This window comes from Monodon monoceros, unplaced genomic scaffold, assembly GCF_005190385.1.
Source record: "Monodon monoceros isolate NGI ecotype Baffin Bay Population unplaced genomic scaffold, NGI_Narwhal_1 Super_Scaffold_7, whole genome shotgun sequence".
NCBI lineage: Eukaryota > Metazoa > Chordata > Mammalia > Artiodactyla > Monodontidae > Monodon > Monodon monoceros.
In genome coordinates this window covers 103,718,868-103,737,734 of record NW_021703784.1, presented here as the reverse complement: position 1 = coordinate 103,737,734, position 18,867 = coordinate 103,718,868, and the positions used below count along the sequence as shown (strand labels likewise).

The following is an 18,867-nucleotide window of genomic DNA, read 5'->3' as shown; positions in this document are numbered from 1 at the left end:
TGGATGCTCCAGGCGGGTAGCAGCTGACCCCTGGCGGGAGCCGTGGAAAGACGCGAAGAGGCCTCGGGGCGGGGCCGCGTCCCGGCCCAGCCCCGCCCAGCGCCGCCGCCGCGCACGCGGCTTGGCCCCGCGCCGGCGCGTGCTGAGCCCTCCCGCGTGCCGTCCTTACCCGGCCTGCGCCGCGCGGCCGCCCCCGGAAGTGGCCTTCGCTTTCTCAGAAGCGGTGCGTCCGTGCCCGAGGCTCGTGAGTCTGCGGCCGCAGCGCTTGGCACCGGAGCTCGAGGGGCGGGGGTTGGGGGCGGGCCGGCTGCCGCCATGGCCGGGAGTCAGGACATGTTCGACGCCATCGTGATGGCGGATGATAGGTGGGTAGGGGCCTGGGCCGGGCCCCCACCCGAGCAGGTCTGCGCTCAGCCGCTGGGCTGCGGCGGTCACCCGGGCCCTGGGGGAACGCGCTGTGGCTCAGAAGGCGGCTGGCGCGGGAGGGCCCGAGATGCTTCTGCTTCTCCTTTGCTCATCGGCCTCTCGGGCGAGCGCCACGTGCCCAGCTGTTCCTCTAGATCCGCCTCCCCCGTCCGGGGCTGCCTCACGCATCTGCTTGGTCTGGTGACTGCCTCCCTCCAGGGACGCTCCTTCCTCTCGTGGGACGGACCTTTGCCATCTGGGCGCTGCCCCTTTTTCTTGTTCCTCAGTGGTAGGACATACGGCAGCATTCACGGACATGCCCTTAAATGTGTCAGGCGTCCTCCTTTTCCCTCCTGAGCCCCCGGGGAGCGCCTAGGGCAGTGGCGGGGGACCTGTTGGTTGCTTTGTGGCTGTCTTCCAGTGCCCTGCCCACTTGAGACATCAGTAGCTGTCAGTTAAGAAAGAGAGTGAAAAGTAAACAGTCGCTGACGTTTATTTGGAGTTTGCTGTGAATTGGACGCTGAGCTAAGCGTTGTATCCAGTTATTTATTTTAGCTCTACTTGTGAAGGGGATCCTATCCTGCACCCTGTCTTTCAGATGAGGAGGCAAGGTCACTCCCAGGGCCACACAGCCAGTAAGTGGGAGCTATCCCCTCGGCCTCACTGGGCGCTCCAGCACACCCCTTTCACTTCGGCGACCGCAAGTCATGCTGGTGCCAGTTACACTGCTGGGCCTTCAAAGTCAGAGCCTTTATTCTACTGCAGGCGCCACGGTCACGGTACATTTTGTGATCAACTGATGGCGTTTCTCCTTGCTAGCCTCCTGAGATGTGATGGAAAGCCCGGTACATGTTGCAGGGTTTTTGGTTTTTTTTTGAAGCACTTGACCAAGCAGTCTAGCTTACAGACCCAGAACTGGGGCTCGATGACCTGGCTGCAGACGAATTACCGGGGAGATTTTGCAAAGCGGATTCCTGGGCCTTCCTCCAGACTTACTGAATACGAGGGGTGAGGCCCCTGAATTGGTATCGTTGACGATTTCCTGTGTGTGTCTGATATTCTGCCAGGTTTGGGAATCACCGATTTAGCCCACCTTCCTCTTTGTAGAAGAGGTAAATTGGGCTTCCAGAATTACAGCGACTTGCCAGGCGCAGAGGCTTGGGGGGGGTGGAGCTGAGATTGGAACTGACGTTTCCTGGCTTACATTTTGTTCTTTTTCTACAGTACTAGGTCTTGTCTTGCTCGGTCTGGGTAGTGTGGACGAGGAAAGTTTTTGCAGGAAGAATGCTCTTTCTCCTGTTTATTTGCTCACGCTTCGTCTTCTCTGTTGCAGGTTTCACGGGGAAGGTTATCAGGAAGGCTACGAAGAAGGAAGTAGTTTGGGTATGATTGAAGGAAGACGGTATGGCACGTTACATGGAGCTAAAATCGGATCTGAGGTAAGTGGGACCCCCCACTTAGAAAGGAATCCTTTTCTCTTACCGTTGACAGTTTGCCTTGATGATCAGTGTGGTGGAGCCACCACTTCAGGCCTCTTCACATGGCAGTAGGCTAGATAGAACGTTGACGGAGAAATCGTCTCAGGACAGAGCCCGCAGAGGGTGTTGCTGTGTGGAGATGATGGAGTCAGGTGGGCTGGAGAAAGAGAAGACAAGTCCCCCCTCACCTCAGTCGACGTCGAGTGCCACGGTGCTGCCCTGTGTCTTAAGGCAGCTGAATCCTCCCCCAGAGAGTGAGCACCCTGTGTCTTGTGAAAACATGCCATTTATATTTCTGTTGAAATTCCATAAAATCCCTGATTTCCCTTTTCTCCTGCCCTTCGACCTAGATTGGCCCTCACTTATGGGGATAACTGGCCCTAAACACTAACGTCTGAGGCCGTGAGGACTGTATTAGGCGTCTTGCTGCAGAACGAATCAGCACAAGACACGTGGGCTTAAGACAACCAGTGTTTATTATCTCACACGGATTCTGAGGGTCTGCGGTCCAGGAGCCGCTGAGCCGGCTGGTTCCGGCCGGCTCGGGGTCTCTGGATGCTGGAGTTACGAGTCAGCCAGCCTGCAGTCAGCTTGCTGGGGTCTCACACGGATTCTGAGGGTCTGCGGTCCAGGAGCCGCTGAGCCGGCTGGTTCCCGCTCAGGGTCTCTGGATGCTGGAGTTACGAGTCAGCCAGCCTGTAGTCAGCTTGCTGGGGTCTCACACGGATTCTGAGGGTCTGTGGTCCTCACCGCGTGGACCTCTCCACAGGGCTGCTGGAGTGTCCTCGAGACACTGCGGGTGACCCACGTCGGCAGGGCAGAGGTGACATTGTCTGTCAGTGCCTAGATTCAGAGGTCACGTGCTGCCTCTTCCTGTGTGTTCTGCTCATCGAGGTCACCCCGATCCGGTCAGGGGACCGCACAGGGCAGGAATACCAGGGGGTGGGGAGGTGGGGTCCAGTGGGGCCACCTTGGAGGCTGGCTGCCCCACTGGTGACTTGACCTCCAACTTCTGTAGCCTGGTGCCCGGTGGGTGCTTCCAGAACAGCAAGAGAAGAAGCACCGCTGCCCCTTGGGCCCCCGCCCCCTTTTTGTTTTGAGAGCTTGATATTTAGATCAAGTAGAGCTGTTGGTTAGTCATTTCACTCTTGAATGTTTCGTAAATTCACAGATCGGGTGCTACCAAGGTTTTGCTTTTGCCTGGAGATGTCTCCTGCACGGCTGCACCACTGAGAAAGACAGGTAAAGCTGAGCCTTCTTTCTTCTTCGGTGTCTGGATGGGAAGTTCCGGTTTCATAGCTCACTCCGACCCTGGGCGGTTAGTCTCCTCACCTGTAAAATGGAGAAATAACCAGGCCGAACCTGAAATGTTGTCATGAGGTTTACAGGAAATAGTAACTAGAAAGCGCCGGGCGCATTTCTGGTGTTGGGTGAACATCCCTTGTTATTACTTCCCAAGGGTCCTCGGATCCCCCTGCCTTTTCCCTGGAGACCTTAGGGCGCTGAGTGGCTTTTAGTTACCCTGCCAGTCAAACCACGATGAAGATGACATTATCTTCTCATTTGTCTTTCCTCTGAGCTTGTAACAAACAGAGCAGAACAATCTTGGTATGATCAGGGCTCAGAAAAGGTGACTCCCTTGTCACTGGGTTCTTTAATGTAGCTGAAAGGTCTGCTAATGAGATGACCCATTTCATGTGTTTCACAGGCGTCAGGTACCTGGAAGCACTAAGTAACCATGAGCTGTTATTTGTAGTGTTTGTAGCCTTTTTATTTTTTTTATTTTTGGCTGCGTCGGGTCTTCGTTGCTGCACGCGGGCTTTCTCTAGTTGCGGCGAGCGGGGGCTACTCTTCGTTGCAGTGCGCGGTCTTCTCATTGCAGTGGCCTCTCTTGTTGTGGAGCATGGGCCCCAGGCGCACAGGCTTCAGCAGTTGTGGCACACGGGCTCAGCAGTTGTGGCTCGCAGGCTCAGCTGCTGCGGAACACGGGCTTCGTTGCTCCGCGGCGTGTGGGATCTTCCTGGACCAGGGCTCAAACCAGTGTCCCCTGCATTGGCAGGCGGATTTTCACCCACTGCGCCACCAGGGAAGCCCGTCTGTAGCCTTTGGAGCGTGCTCTTGCTGGTTGCTGCTTCCTGAAGCCCCAGGACCCTGTCCCCACCCCCGGTCTTCACTCTTAAGCTGGAAATGCACCCTCATGTGAAAGGCCGTCCTGCCGCTCATGGGAGCCGACACTGGGCTTCGGCGGCTGCTCTGCATCATCTTGATGTCTGGTGGCTTTGCCTGGCCTGGGAGGGGTGCCAGGAGAGTGGATAACAGAGCAGGGAAGCTGGCATTCCCCCGTCCATGTGGCCTGTCATCTTATTTGGAATATTTGAATTTCTAGAACTTGGGCCACAGCCATATTGAATTGTCAGAGCAGGGATGCTCAAGATAGTCTGGGTGATTGTGGGGTCGCCTGCGCTCTGACCTGTCCCGTCACTGAGCACGTGGGAGTTGACCGGATTCGTCCATCAGCCGAGGGCCATCTTGGGGAGATTTTCCTCTGAAGATTCAGTGGGAGTGGGCGGGTAGCTGGCGGTCAGGTTGGGACAGTGGTTGGCAGCCCCAGGTGCCACTGGGCGGCTGTCGGAGCGGAGCGTGGCTCCCCACTCCCGGTCCATGAAGGCGGGGTGGGGCGCACGGATTTGGAATGCTCCAACAGCCTCCCCTTCTCCCCGCACCGGGATCTGTGGCTCACTGGGTGTGAAGGGTCTCGCACCTGGGGGCTGCCAATCCGCACCCCAGGGCAGGGGTTCCCTCCCCTCCTAAAGCTGTGCCCCCGGTCTGTCCATCAGAGGGCCCGTGGCCGCCGCCCTCCCCACCCCACCAGCAGAGCCCAGGGAGCCCTTTGAAACACTAAAAGCCTAAAACCCTTTATCTTAGAGTAATGGTTTTTGGATTTTCTAAGTCTACAGTTTTCTTAAAAATGGTAGAAGGCGGGCAGAGGATCTGCTTCTTTATGTTTCAAGTAAGAATGTTAAAAGAGAAACACTGCCATGTGTGTTATCATTCAGTGAGCTAAGGGAATTTTAACACCAGAGAAGCTGTGTGGAGAGCTGTGTCTCAGCCTGAAGGATGGCGACCTTTCCATCAGGTGACCGTAGCTTTCTGACCCACCCTGAGACGCTCCTCTGCCCCTTCCGCAGTCGGGTGAAGGCTTTTTCCCTTACACCAGCCGTGAGCGGGTCACACCCTCCTGACACGCACTGGCTTTGACCGTGCGACGGGCTGGGTGTGTCTGGAGTAGCTTCACTGACCGGGGAGGGCAGGAATGACCCGTCGCTGCTTGCAGAGCTGGGAGTGGGTGGTAGTCATTGTTTCGTGGCAGGTTCAGCCGTTTCCCGCGTGTTAGCATCTGCCTTGCAACTCCCTGGAAACCAAGTGCTTTGTTGCTTTACTTAACTCCTTCTGACCTTTTGCAGTTCTGTGTTTTCTCCAAGAGGTGGCCATCATAGTTCTTCTAAAATGTTTAGAAGCCGCAGATGTGAGCAGGCCCTGGTCACTCTGAATGGCTGTTGCTTCATCCTAAGGATGAGTCCTTCAGGATTCCCAGGGATCAGATATCCGGCACGCTCCTGACACCCTGGGGATCAGATGTGGTGAGGGGAAGGTGGCTCGGCAGGGTGGCTTGCCTGCGACCCAGAGGGCACCCGCCCGCCCAGATGAAGCCAGGAGACTGATGTTTATCGAGCCCCTACTCTGTAGCACGTTCTGGGCTTTATCCTCCTGAGAGCCTGGGAGGTGGCCGTTAAGGCCCCATTTTACAGATGAGGACGCTGAGGCTCAGAGATGTGAAACACTCTGTGAGTGAGAGATGTGAGTGCCTTGGGGCGGTTGCGCTCCAGGCCGCCCACCAGCTGAGCTCCTCATCTTCCTGGGAAAGGGAGCCGAACTCAAACACCAGCCACTGGTTTCTGCCCTATGGATGGAGGGGGCTTGCCGGTTTACCTGCTGTTAAGCTCCCAGAGGCCGTGAGCGTGAAGATTGCAGATCCTGGGAAATCCCCAAGTCCGGAGCAGGCAGGGCTGTGCCCGGCACTCTTTCCCGTCTGCTTCTGTCTGCTCTGGGGTCAGACCTGGGGACCGGCGGTCGGCGTGCTTATCGGTATTGCCTTGGCCGCTGGGTCCGGATGGAGCCGTCCCTGTAAGGTCAGTTCGCTCTTGATGTCCAGATGCGGGTGTGGGCGGGCTCACATTGCCAGGTGAGTAAAGGTTGTTTCGCGTGATGACAAAGTTAGTCACCAGCGCCTGAGGCCAGGCGTGCTCAGCACCACCACTTTAAAGCCGTCGAGCGGCATCTGTTACTAAGCTGAGCCTGTTGTGTGCAAAGGACCAAAAGTCTTTATTTCTGTGTTTTACAGCAGAAAGATGAAGGTCTTAGAATCGTTGCTTGGAATGATTCAGAAATTCCCTTATGATGACCCTACTTATGATAAACTTCATGAAGACTTAGACAGGATTAGAGGGAAATTTAAGCAGGTTTGTGTCCTGTGTGTTTCTTTTTGATCGGGGTGCCTTTCTCAGATGTAGCTGGGGCAGCCCTGGGGGCTCATTTCACTAATGGTTTTGGGGCCACTGGTAACATACAAATGGTCAGTAAAGCAAATCCTTGTGTGTGTCGATGTAAGGAAACCGAGGACCATGTAGGGAACAGGTGTGAGAACTTCTTGAAGGGAGGTGACCTAGGCAAGTAGAGCTGCAGCTAGAGAGAGACTTCTGCTCTAATTTAAAAAAACATTTTCTTTCTTTTGTGTTTTTTCAGCTTTGTTCATTACTAAACGTCCAGCCCGACTTTAAAATTAGTGCAGAAGGTTCCGGACTTTCATTTTGAGGATGACAGACGCACAAAGACGAAACATCAGGGAACAGATGTTCGTATGTTAAGTGTTTAAAAATGTGATTAAAGGCAAAACAATGATGGGGGATTCATTGTTTTGCAGGGAGGGTTCCAGCTTGGCCGCTGAAAGGCCTTCCTTCCCCCGAGGTCTGCTGGGTGGCCTCCGTGTCCCCCACGGGGCCCCTCCACATAGGCCCGTCCTTTGTTGGGCCCTGTCTGCTCTGCAGCGTGAACGCGGCCCTGGCAGAGCCCTCACCGGGCTGCTCTTCTCTGGTCCAGCCAGGGTCCAGGCCCCTGGCTCACGGGTTCTCGTCACCTGGCAGGCCTGGCTGGATCTAGACTCGGGTTGGCTCTGGATAGGATAAACCTCCCCTTTACTCCCCGGGCTTTGGTCAGCGCTCAGAGGGACAGTTTTTTAAAAAATGAGAGCCACAGGGTTGACACGAAGCAGGTTAATGGGAAGGAGTGATGGGTACTGTGACATTCATTGACCCTTGAGATGTGCCAGTGCTGTGACCTACTTCTCATGTTTTATTTAGTCCCTTCAGGAGCCTATGAGGTAGGCGTTATTCCCATTTTATAGACTAGGAAACAGGCCCAAGAGACTGCCTGGTCCAAGGGCAGTGGGCGGCAGAGCTGGGACTTCAGCCCTGTCTCCTGGTGCCCGCTCTGGAATGCACGGTCGCACCCACAGTCTCGGGGGTCCCTGCCTGCAGGTCCCCGCTGTGCCCCGTGGAGCCCTGGGGCATCCCATGTGGCCGTGGACGTGGGCGTCTGGCTGAGAGGAGCAGAGGCCAGCCCTGTCCCCAGGAAGCTGGGCCGTGCTCTTCCTGTGTCCCTGGGTGGGTGGGGCTCTGCAGCCTCAAAAATGGTCAAGGGGAGGAGACTTTAAGGCCACCGTTCTGTGTGCAGAAACTTTGGAGCCTTACTGCAGCCTTCCTTCTGGTGTGAGTTCTTCTGTCTTCTGCCCGGACTTAAAAGGCATCTGTACGGGTGCACGGCCTCAGGTGCTCCTTCGTCACAGACACCAGCAGCGCTTATCTCGGGCTGGTGGGATGGAGGGGCTTTTGTTGTCGTTTTTCTGGGTGGATTTTTTTTTTTTTGCGGTACGCGGGCCTCTCACTGCTGTGGCCTCTCCCGTCGCGGAGCACAGGCTCCGGACACGCAGGCTCAGCGGCCATGGCTCACGGGCCCAGCCGCTCCGCGGCATGTGGGATCCTACCGGACCGGGACACGAACCTGTGTCCCCTGCATCGGCAGGCTGACTCTCAACCACTGTGCCACCAGGGAAGCCCTGGGACCATTTTTGATGCGACATCTAGCGAATTCATTCCTTTCTCCGTGATATCTGGGGTTGAGGTACCAGGGTCGCACCGAACAGCCTTCTGTTGTGTTTGTGTCTGCGTGTTTCATTAACACGCATGGAGGCAGCTACCACGACAGGACGGCGCCCCGTGATGTTCAGGAAAGGGTCGGGTCCTGCTGCCCCTGGCCAGCCACCGTGTGCGTTTATCACTGACCTCTCCTGCCCCAAACCTCACTCCCCCCGACCCCTTCCGTCTCTCTCCTCTCAGCCTCTCCCATTCCAGGTGTCAGCCAGAGCAGCCGGCAGCCACTTCCTTTCCGCCATCCCGTGGGGCCAAGCTGCCTCATCCATCATCTTCAGGGGCCCTGGACACCGGACTTGACCTGTGCCAGCCTGGCTCCTTCTTGGAGGATGAGACCCAGTTTCCAGGACCCCTTGGTCACCCAAGACAGGTGTTCTGGTTACAGTACAGACAGAGCCCCCGTTCGCGTCACAACCACTGTGTCCCTGTGATGCCACCTCCAGCGATGGGGTCCGGGGAGCTTGCTCTTCTGGCTGATGAGACGGTGGAGGACACCCGAGGGCTTCTGGGAAAGGTCACATCACTCTTGAGAGAGATGGTATCTCTTTTGGAAGTTGTCCTGTGGGGATGCGACACCTGGAATTATGACAGGCAGCTTGCAAGCAGCTATGGATGAAGCCAGACCTGGGCATGGCAGAGCCCAGCCAGAGAGGACCCAGCCCGAGGACATTGCCGAGCAGCTGTGCTGACTGACCCCCGAGAGGCGCTCTGCTTGCCAACCTCGGTTATAGGAGCTGATGAATGCCCTAGTTCAAGGCCACTTCGGTAGGGCTTCCATTGTTTGCAGGCAAAGGTATCCTGCTTGCCCTCTCCCCCAGCCCAGCCCAGCCCATCCCATCCCATCCCTTCCTGTCCACCTACACCTGGTCCTGTTGGATATTAACCCTTGTTGGATCTCCCCCTTTCCAGGGGCTCGTAGATTTCCCACCGCTCTGGCCTGCTTGCTCTTCCCTGTCGGAAACTCCCAGCATATTTTGTGCCACATTATTAGTCAGCCGGGGCTGCCATAGCGAATGCCGCACAGTGGGTGCCTTAAACAACAGGCGTTCACTGTCTCCCAGTCCTGGAGGCTGGAATCTGAGATCCCAGTGTGGGCAGGGCCGGTTCCTCCTGAGGCCTCTCCTTGGTGTGTAGACGGCTATCTTCTCCCTGTGTCCTCACACAGTCGTCCCTGTGTGTGTTGGTGTTGCTTTAAGGACTCCAGCCCTGTTGGATTGGGGCCCACCTTGATGACCTCCTTAAAGGCCCCATCTCCAAATATAGTCACATTCTAGGTTCTGAGGGGCAAGACTCCAACATGAATTTTTGTGGGGACATAATTCAGCCATAGGGTGAATACAGGGTGGCCTGTAATAGCCACCCTGTCTGGCTGCCTGGACAGACTTAACTTGGGAGAGAAGAAGACCATTTCACTTAAAAGTTGAAGTTACTTTGGGACTTCCCTCGTGGCGCAGTGGTTAAGAATCCGCCTGCCAATGCAGGGGACACGGGTTCCAGCCGTGGTCCGGGAAGACCCCACATGCCGCGGAGCAACGAAGCCGTGCGCCACAACTACTGAGCCCACGCACCTAGAGCCCGTGCTCCGCAACAAGAGAAGCCACCGCAAAGAGAAGCCTGCGCACCGCAACGAAGACCCTACGCAGCCAAAAATAAATAGGTAAATAAATAAATTTTATTTAAAAAAAAAGTTGAAGTTACTTCATTTTATTTTTTAGAACATCAGTGATTGGGAGTAAGGCTGATCCTTCCACCTGAACTTACCACGTGGGAACTGTACTCTCAGAGGCACCGCGGTGGGTGGTGGGAAACACCCACCCACAGGCCAGAACCCAGCCCCAGACGCTTGCTTTTACTTCACGTTCAGCTTGTTGTTTTTCTCTACCCAGTGGTGAGAAAAGAATGAAGTGATTTGGAGGAAGGGATAAGAAGTCTTATTTACCGAGTGGCTGCTCGTGGCTGCTCGTGGCCGCCTTGACCTTCCTTGGGTCACTGAAGTGTCCACAAAGCCCATGAGGTGGGGTCGCTGCCTGCCCCCCTCACCCCGGCAGATGGGGGCCTGGGGCTCCCAGCTGAGCTGAGCGATGTGCCAGCAGTCGCAGTAAGTGGCTGACCTCAGGCCTAAGCACAGCAGGGGTCAGGGGGTTTGCTTAAGTTATTCTTAGCCAGATGGGAGTCTCACTTTCCTGGTAATTCACAGCTTGTCTGTGTGACCAGTCTTGCACCTAGCTGATCGCGGCAGAGACAGTCGGCTTTATGGGAAGGGACCCGTGCTGGCTGCAGTAGGGGAGGCGTGGACCGCGTGGGCCATCAGCTGCCCGCGACCCTCTGAGCACGGCTCACTGAGGGATGGATGGGGAGCCTGGAGGCGGGGTGGGGGGGCGTTCAGCTCTGCCTGGGGGATAAGGGAGTGGGAAGGTGGGCAGGAAGCCTTCTTGGAGGAGGTGACCTTGGCATGACTCGCTTTGTGAGCTCTCATTTGAGCTCAGCACCGTGGAGAACGTCTCTTCCACCCTACCTGAAGACACCATATAATTTGGAGAGATCAAAACCTGTAAGTAACTGGTGAGGTCCCAACTCCACAGTTATTCCATTCCTTGGTGAGTGAAGTGAGGAACCGGTCTGCGGCCCAGGAAGCGTGTCCCCAAGCGAGTATGATCCATCAGAGAAAAGCGGGCACTGCGTTCAGTTCTCACAGGACACGAGAGTCGTGCAGGCGCTGGGCCAGGCCCCCAGAGGGACGGGCCTATCCAAGCCACCAGGACTTAGGGGCTCACTTCAGTGTCCCAAGAAGGACAGTCGCTCCTTGCCTGTGAACTTCTCCATAGCTCTGATGGCTGATTAAACTCCTCACCTGACATTGAGGCCCTTGCTGGTGTGTCCCTTGGGGGCCCCTGTGGAGACAGCGCTTCGGCCCCACCTCCCTGGTGCCCTTTACCAGATCAGCTGGGCCTTGGGTCCCTAGGGTTGGAGCGATACCTGAATATGATCCTGTTTCTACCCACTCAGGAGTGTGATGGGCCAGGGGACCCCATGCCCCAAGTAAACGGCCATGGAACTGAAGACTTAGTGGCGGGCTGTCTCCATCCTTTCAGCAAGGATTTATTGAACTTCCATTATTTTTGGTGGGTATGTGCCCCTGAAATCCCAGGGTGCTCCACGAGCAGGTTCCCTAGCTCTGAGAGCTCAGACACATCTGTTGAGTTGAACCATATCCCCTAAAAGATGTGACAAAGTCCCAGCCCCTGGTACCTGGGAATGTGACCTTTGGAAATAGGGTTTTTGCAGCTGAGACTCAGGTGTACGTTATGGTGGGTTATACTAGAGTAGGGGGCCCTACATCTCACGTGACCGTGTCCTTGAAGAGGAGAATGCCATGTAAAGAGAGACATGGAGGAGAGACAGCCGTGCAAGAGCAGAGGCTGAGAACGGAGTGAGGCGTCTGTAAGCCAAGGGACGCCGGGCGTTTCCAGCAGCCATGAGACCTGGGGCAGGGAGCACGGCCCCGGCCTCCAGGACGGTGAGAGAATAAATTTCTGTTGATGTGGCCACCCACTCTGTGATGGCTTGTTATAGCAGCCCCAGGACACTGATAACGACGTCTGGGCTGTCGTTTGGCCGTCTGCTGAGTGAAGAGGCAGGACGCGGTGATGTCCAGACCCTTCTTCCTGGCCTGACGTGTGGCGAGCTTCCTTCTTAAGGCATTTGCCTCAGCTCCCTACTCTCAGCTGCTCTGAGGGGCAGGTGGTACCTACACCCCAGAAGGACGCTGTTATCTCAAGGCACAGGAGCCCCCTGGCTCCCTCCCCCGAGAGGCTGCTGCCTTTGGGGGACCCCGCTGGCTCTGTACAGGGGCCGAGACAGGGTCTGCCACTGAAGGCTGCCTCGAAGCTCTCCCCTGGTCTCAGCCCCTGTTGTTTATATCAGTAATACATGTTACGTCTAGAAAAGGTAGAAAACACACATACAGTGTGATAGTTAAGAAGCTTTGAAAATGCTAGGAAACTTATATCAAATGGACTCAAACAGTAAGGGGCAGTGATGGGCAGCTCCAGCAGCTCGTCTGGAGACCTGGTCCCCCTCTTGCTCTCCCGCACGACCGGCTTCACGCTCAGGATCCATCCTGTGGCCGCAGCACCACGGACGCCCCTATCAGGGCAGAAGGGCTGTGCCAGCCCCCAGGAGTCCTAAGGAACAGAGTGGAGTGCTCTCTTTTCCAGAAGCTCCAGAAAATGTCTCCCTGAGTCTCGTTGGCTGTTAGATTTCACATCCGCCCTTGAACCTGCCACTGGTCCGGGGGGGCAGATGTGCTGTTGGCTTTGAGCCCATTGGCGCCTGTCCTGGAGCTGGGGATGGGGTCAGTCCCACCTGAGCCACAGAGCTGAGAACGGTGGTTCCCACCGAGTGAAATCTGGGTGCTGTCAACACAAGGTGGGGGGCTCAGTGTGGGCACAAAGACCAAGAACTGCTAGAGGAGGGAAATGAGGATGGCCTCGACCACCCACCGGGGACCAGCGGGGCCTCCTTGCACACCTGGACGATGCATGGGGTGGTGGCGGCCACACTGACAGTGTGGTGGCGTTTACTGAGTGATGCCTGTGCACCAGGCACTGTGCTCAATGCCTCATGGACGTCGAGCCATTGGTCCTCGCGTCACGCCAGGAGGCGGTCAGTGAACAGATTGACTGAGCTCCGCTTCTGTGCTGGGTGTGTCACAGATGCTAGGGTGCCCTATCGGAGCCGCCCTTCTTATAGACGTGACTATCCCCATTTTATGCGTGAGGAAGTTGAGGCCCAGAAGGCGAAGCCGCACAGCCTGAAAGTTGCAGAGCTGAGATCCAACTCCTGGGTCTTTTCCTCTAAAATGTGCTCACGTGTGAGAGTGTTTTTCAAACAACGACTGGCCTCGTCAGACGACACTGCCAGCACACCTGGCCGCCCTTCTCCAGGCCGGCTGACCAAGACACTGCCCTGGCCGCAGGGGCCGCTGACTTCAAGTCTTGGACGTGGGTGGACCTGACCTCGACCCCTGGGCCTCCTGGCAAAGCAGGGCCGCCCCGAGTGCACGCACTGACCGTCGGGTGAAAAATACTCAAATGAAGACTTCGTGCGTCTTCTTCGAGCCCATTTTTGAAGACCTCGTTCTCGGCAAGGCAGCCAAGCTGACTGCCGGGGGCCCAGGCCCCAGAGACACAAACTCGGCCACTGGCCTGGCTCGGTCAGCTCCCTGCCATGTGATCCTGGCTCAGTTACTTCACCTCTCTGGGCCCCGGTTTACTCGTCCCCAGCAGGAGTCGGCTCACTCCCACCCTCAGCCCAGATCCCGCCTGGCTGTGCTCGTTGCCATACTGTCCTCCGTGGCTGCCTGCTCCGTGCAGTGGAGTAGAGGAGCTGGATGGAGACCATGGCCAGCAAAGCCCCAAACACTCCCTATCCGGCCCTTTGTGGAGAAGCCTGCCCACCCTTGACCTGGAAGATGGGAATACTTGTACCTGCGAGAGGAACGTGGGCTCCACAGGGCCCCCTCGCCAGTGTGTCCCCTGCCTGTCACCAACCCCTGGGGGCTGTTTCAAGATTTAGGGAGAGGACTTCCCCGGCCGTCCAGTGGTTAAGACTCTGCACTCCCAATGCAGGGGGCGCGGGTTCGATCCCTGGTCAGGGAACTAAGATTCCGTATGCCCTGCGGCACGGCCGTAAGAACAAAACAAAACAAAGCAAAAACAACAAAAAGATGTAGGGAGAAATGGTGTGTTTGGCCCTTAGCACAATGCCCGGCCCCCAGTACGTGCTGAGTGACCTTAAGCTACTGTCCTCCTGCGATGGGACCAGGGAAGGAACACTGCCCGGCGTGCTCGGCGGGCTTGGGGTCCAGAATGTGGGTAGACCCTCCAGCTAGACGGGTCTGCTCTAGAGGGACCGCCCTGGGGAGGCTGTCTCGCTGCTAGTTGAAACTTGAAAGGATTAACAGACGCTGTCGTCTCTGATAGGCTCTGGGCCGATAGCAGCCCTTGAGCCAAGAGCTTCCCCATCCTCCTGTGCGCCCTGTGAGTGGCGGTGACAATGCCCCCGGATGTGGGCCTCCGGCCCTCGTCCCTGGCGCTGCCCGCCCACCGGCCGTGGCTATTGTCTGCTGGGCCGAGGTGTGGCTCAGGGCAGGGGCCGGCGGGCAGGGGGACTGTGGGAACGGATTAGAGGCCAGGGGCTTGCGTCCCCTCTGCATAAACTCCTGATCAAAGACATTCCTGGGCTGACAGAGCCCTGTGCACGGCGGAGGCCAGCCCAGCGTGCGGGACACACGCCCCATGCAGCCGCCCCCCGGAGTTGGGACTGGCCTCGTGGTGGGACGGCCGAGCCCTGCTGCTGCGGGGCTTCCAGGACGGACGGGCTCAGAGGGAAGGTGGGGAGCCTGGCGCCCAGGGTCCCAGCAGTACCCACCTCTGCAAACACGCCTGCCCTGGGGCCCCTCGAATCTGGGGCCCTGGCAGGGAACTGACTCGCCTTAGTGCCCAGGCTGTGTCCCGGGGCTTATCGGGCCTCGTCAGGGTGATGAGGTGCTCCCGGCCCCTGGGGAGCCCCCCAGCCCCCGAGTCCCCACCGCACCCGGGTCAGGCAGGGCCCAGCCCTCGGCAGCTCACAAAGCCCGCAGCCCGCACGCGGCCCTACTGCTCAGCACCCGCTGCGTGCAGGCGGGGCGCAGGGCGTGGGCAGAGAAGGACCAGCCGGACAGCTGTCCCCAAGGGCTCTCAGCCCGGAGGGGAAACACCACGTGTAATGGCTCCTGGACCACCAGAGCCACCTGGCTGGGGCAGGGTGGAGAACACTGCAGAGTCTTATGTGAGCCTGGGGGAGAGCGGGGCCGGGGGGCACTCCAGCACAAAACTGGAGGCCGGAAGTAGTCTGGTGTGTCCTGCAGTCCCCTGGGCAGAAACTTCGGGGAATGAGGAGTCTGAGGCTGAGGGAGACGGGGGGTGAGGCTGGGGGGAGATGGGGGGTGAGGCTGGGGGGAGATGGGGGGGTGAGGCTGGAGAGATGGGCCAGGTCCCAGGACCCCGGATGGAGCTGGAAGGAGCTAGAAGCCCCAGGGGGTTCTGGCAGAGGGTGGTGGGCCCACCTGGGGCAGGGAGACTGGCTGGGAGGCAGGGAGGCCCCAGGTGAGTGGCCGTGGGCCCGAGTGAGAGCAGGCGTTCGGGCTTCCGGGAGGGGGCAGCGGAGTGGACACCGGAAGGCTTTGTCTCCAAAGGCCAGTTTTTGTTTTCCTGATATGCACAGGGCAGCCAGACCCCCACGGGGGGGGCGGGGATGGGGGATGCCCCAGCTGACGTGGGCGGTTGGAGAGGTCTGGGCCCGTGGCATAACTGAGAGAAGCCTGCTGCCCCTCCTCCGGGGGCCTCACGGCCGTGGAGACGGCCCTGGGGGGCTCCGGGACCCTCCTCACTCGGCCCAAACCCTCTGTGTACTTTGGGTCCCATCTGCGCCCCTGCCCCTGCCTCCCCCCACCGCCGTGCCTCACAGGCCACCTCCCCGTCACGCCCTCTTCGTTTCCACTGTCCGACCTGTCAGCCCACAAACAGATCTTCCACCTGCAACATTAGAAACCATCAAACAGCCCCGCAGGTCTGGCGTCCTGTGCGTCCAGCTGCCTGTGGAGTGCAGGCCGCCCCCCGGCTTCCTCTGCCCGGATTCTCGCTGGAACTTAATGCAATCAGAGTGTTGGCCCTGCTCCTCAAGATACCCCAAGGCCCTCGCAGCGTCGGAGCCTCGCTTGGGCCCCTCTGTACGCCCATGGTCGTCGATGTCATTGGGCCCTGGTGCTGACACAGACTAGCGGGTCCCCGGGGCTGAGCCACCGCGGTGGTGCAGAGCAGGCCCTGGGCTTCAGGGCACCTCCCGAGGCTCTGACCGTCGCTCGGTCCCCTTTCAGAGCACCCTGTAGGCCCCGGGGGCAGGGGCCTTGCCTCACGTCCCCACCCAGCCGGCGAGGGACTGGGGCAGGGAGGCAGCAGTTCCGGCGCCTGCACACCCCACCTCCTCCCAGAAGCTCCAGGCCCCACCGACCCTGCGGGCACCCCCTGGGCAGGCTGGCACACGGCGGGCGCTTCGTTAGGGCTGCGGTGAACTGACCTGGTAAGTAGTGCCATCCTTGGCGCGCGACCCAGGCCTCCTCCTGGCCCTGGAGCGCTCGCTGAATGCTTAGCTGGGGGGTGAGGGCACCTTGGGGAGCTCCCGGCTCTGGGAAGAGGCCCCGGCCCCGCAGAGCTGGGACCAAGACTCATTTCCCACCTCCACCGGCTTTGGGAACGCGGCCAGTTCGCAGGCATCTGGAGCCCAAAGGTGGACGTCACAGGTGTCCACCAGGCCTCCCAGGTCGCCGGGTCCGTGTGAAAGGCCACTGGACCGCTGCCCGGACACTGGCGTTGTTCCCCCCTGCCCCGAGCTCAGGGCACCTTGGGGCCATGATTCACCCAGAGCAAACAGCACTTTGTGCCAGAAGAGGGTTAGCGCATTCATTTACTTTCCTATCTGCAAATAACCTGGGAGGGCGACTGGCCAGACGTGGGCTGGGAGGCGGCTGACCAACGGGGCTCACGTCACCGGGGCCAGAGCCGTAGTCTGAGGTGGTCGGGGCTGCCTGCAAGCCCGTCCTTAAACTCTGGGGCGGGGGGGGGCGGTCCACGCGGCCCTCTCCCACTACTGACCTCTGGTCCGGATTTCCTCCCGGCTGGGAGGGCATCACACCCTCCTTCTGCATCACCAGGGGACTGCTGGCCATGTCTGGAGGCATTTTTGTTGTCACGACCAGGGTCGGTCCTGTCATCTAGCGGGTGGAGGCCGGGGATGCAGCCCAACAGCCCACGGCGCCCAGGGCAGTCCCCCATGACAGAGGATGGCCTGGCCCCGGTGTCCGCAGGGCCGAGGCGGGCCCCCTACCCGCCTGCCACCCCCATCCAAGGAACTTGGGGCGCATGGCCCTGGCTCCCTGCCCGCCCCAGGAAACAGACAAGCGGACACTGCACTGGGGTTTTACCAATTTTATTTCTAGACTTTTCACGTTTGTCTTGTTTCCTGCTGGAAACGTGCCGGTTACATGTCTGTGCTGGGAAACACCGTGGTGTGCAACCAAAAACACACACAGACCCCCAAGTGCCTGCCCGCCCGGACCCTCAGGCTTGCTGGTCACGGGACAGACTTCCTGTGCTCCCGGACCTGCCACTGGCCTTTGGCCTTAGAGCACACACGTCTCACCCCCCACCACGGACAGACCGTCCCTCACGGACCCCGTTTGGTTCAGACAGAGACGCCGCAGCCAGAATGGTTGAGGTAAGCGGAAGCAGTGTTCCTGCAGGGGTGGGGCGGGGCGGGGCGGGGCGGGTTTGCACCTGCCAATGGCCTTGAAGCGCACGGGAGGCCCCGCCTGGGGCCGCCGCGGACGGTGCAAATCCAAATCCTTTTGGTTCGGCAGCGTGTTAGACGGCTCTCGGGCACACAGCACTGTTGGCTGGCTTCACTGAGATCTGAAGTCTCTTTAAAGGAGCATTTGCTATAATGACCAGAACAACAAACAACACTAACAACAGATACAACGCACCCCAAACTGTGACACAGGCCAGAAGCGATTCCACTCATGCCAAATGACCGAGTCCTACAGCACAGCACCACAGTGGCACATTAAGACATACTTGTTACAATAATAATAATAATAATAATAATGCAACTTTCATAGCTATACGCAAAGAACGATACGGGCTGTAAAAACTACGATGATGGTAAATCCCAGGTCAGATGGAGAGTCCAGCATAACAGGCGCAGGGCAAAGGAAACGGACATGGCCTGTCTCCAGAGACGCCCGGGGGTCCTCGTGAACGCGGCCCGGCGGGGTGGGGATCCCCCACCAGGTCCTTTTTGGGATCTCGTCCGCGTGTCCGTCTGCCGAAGCACCAGACAGAGCCTGACCACCTGGTCTGCAAATGGCTAAGTGAAGCTTGAGGTAATTGTGAAACAGGAACCTTTTTGGAATAGAGCAGTAATCACGTTAAGTCAAAATTGATCACATAAAAAAAAAAAAAAAAAGAAAAAGAAAACAACAACGCTACCAAAAACGAAAGGCATCCGTAATACATTTTTTCTATGAGAAAATTCAAACTAGAACATGGCAGTATATGACATTGTAAAACAAAAAAAAACTGATTCTCCAATAGCAGCAAAACAATGTGAAAGATAAGAGAAGCGATATGCATCTGTTTCCAAACTGCACTGGGAAGTCATCGGTAGCAGCGAATAAAGAAAAATGGAGCCGCAGCCTGTCCCTCACGTGGTCCCCGCCCACCTCCCCTCCACACACTTCCTCCCTCACCTCCTCGCTCCCTTCAACACTCCCTACAGAATAATTACGAAAAGGTACATAGCCAAGATGTGCAAATTATCTAGCGGTTGCTAAATTTCTTTTTTGAAAGGAGGGTTCGGGGATGAGATCGTATTGGAACTGAACTTGGAACTGAACTTGTTTCCAGCATCCTAATTTGTGCTTATAAATCTGACACCTCTCCAGCTGGATCACTCTGCGAAAAGCCAATCGGGCCAAATTAGCCAAATCCATGTCATTGTGTTTTTTTTCTCGGGATTTTTTTCCCTCTCTTATAAAAGGACCTAACTTTAACAAACTGTCCTACACCTGCAACATCTAAGGAAGAAAAGTGTGTGTGTGTGTGTGTGTGTGTGTGTGT

At 57.7% G+C, this 18,867-nt stretch overlaps 1 protein-coding gene across 1 annotated transcript; it reads left to right on the top strand.

Annotated features, from left to right (window-relative positions):
* The first annotated feature begins 215 nt into the window (after nucleotides 1–215).
* LTO1 (LTO1 maturation factor of ABCE1) lies at nucleotides 216–9,794 on the top strand. The gene is made up of 5 exons (XM_029207620.1): nucleotides 216–365; nucleotides 1,739–1,844; nucleotides 3,055–3,125; nucleotides 6,286–6,403; nucleotides 6,687–9,794. Exons 1-5 carry the CDS (start codon nucleotides 316–318, stop codon nucleotides 6,753–6,755), a joined length of 414 nt encoding a protein of 137 aa, XP_029063453.1. The 5' UTR covers nucleotides 216–315; the 3' UTR covers nucleotides 6,756–9,794.
* Nucleotides 9,795–18,867: the final 9,073 nt, after the last annotated feature.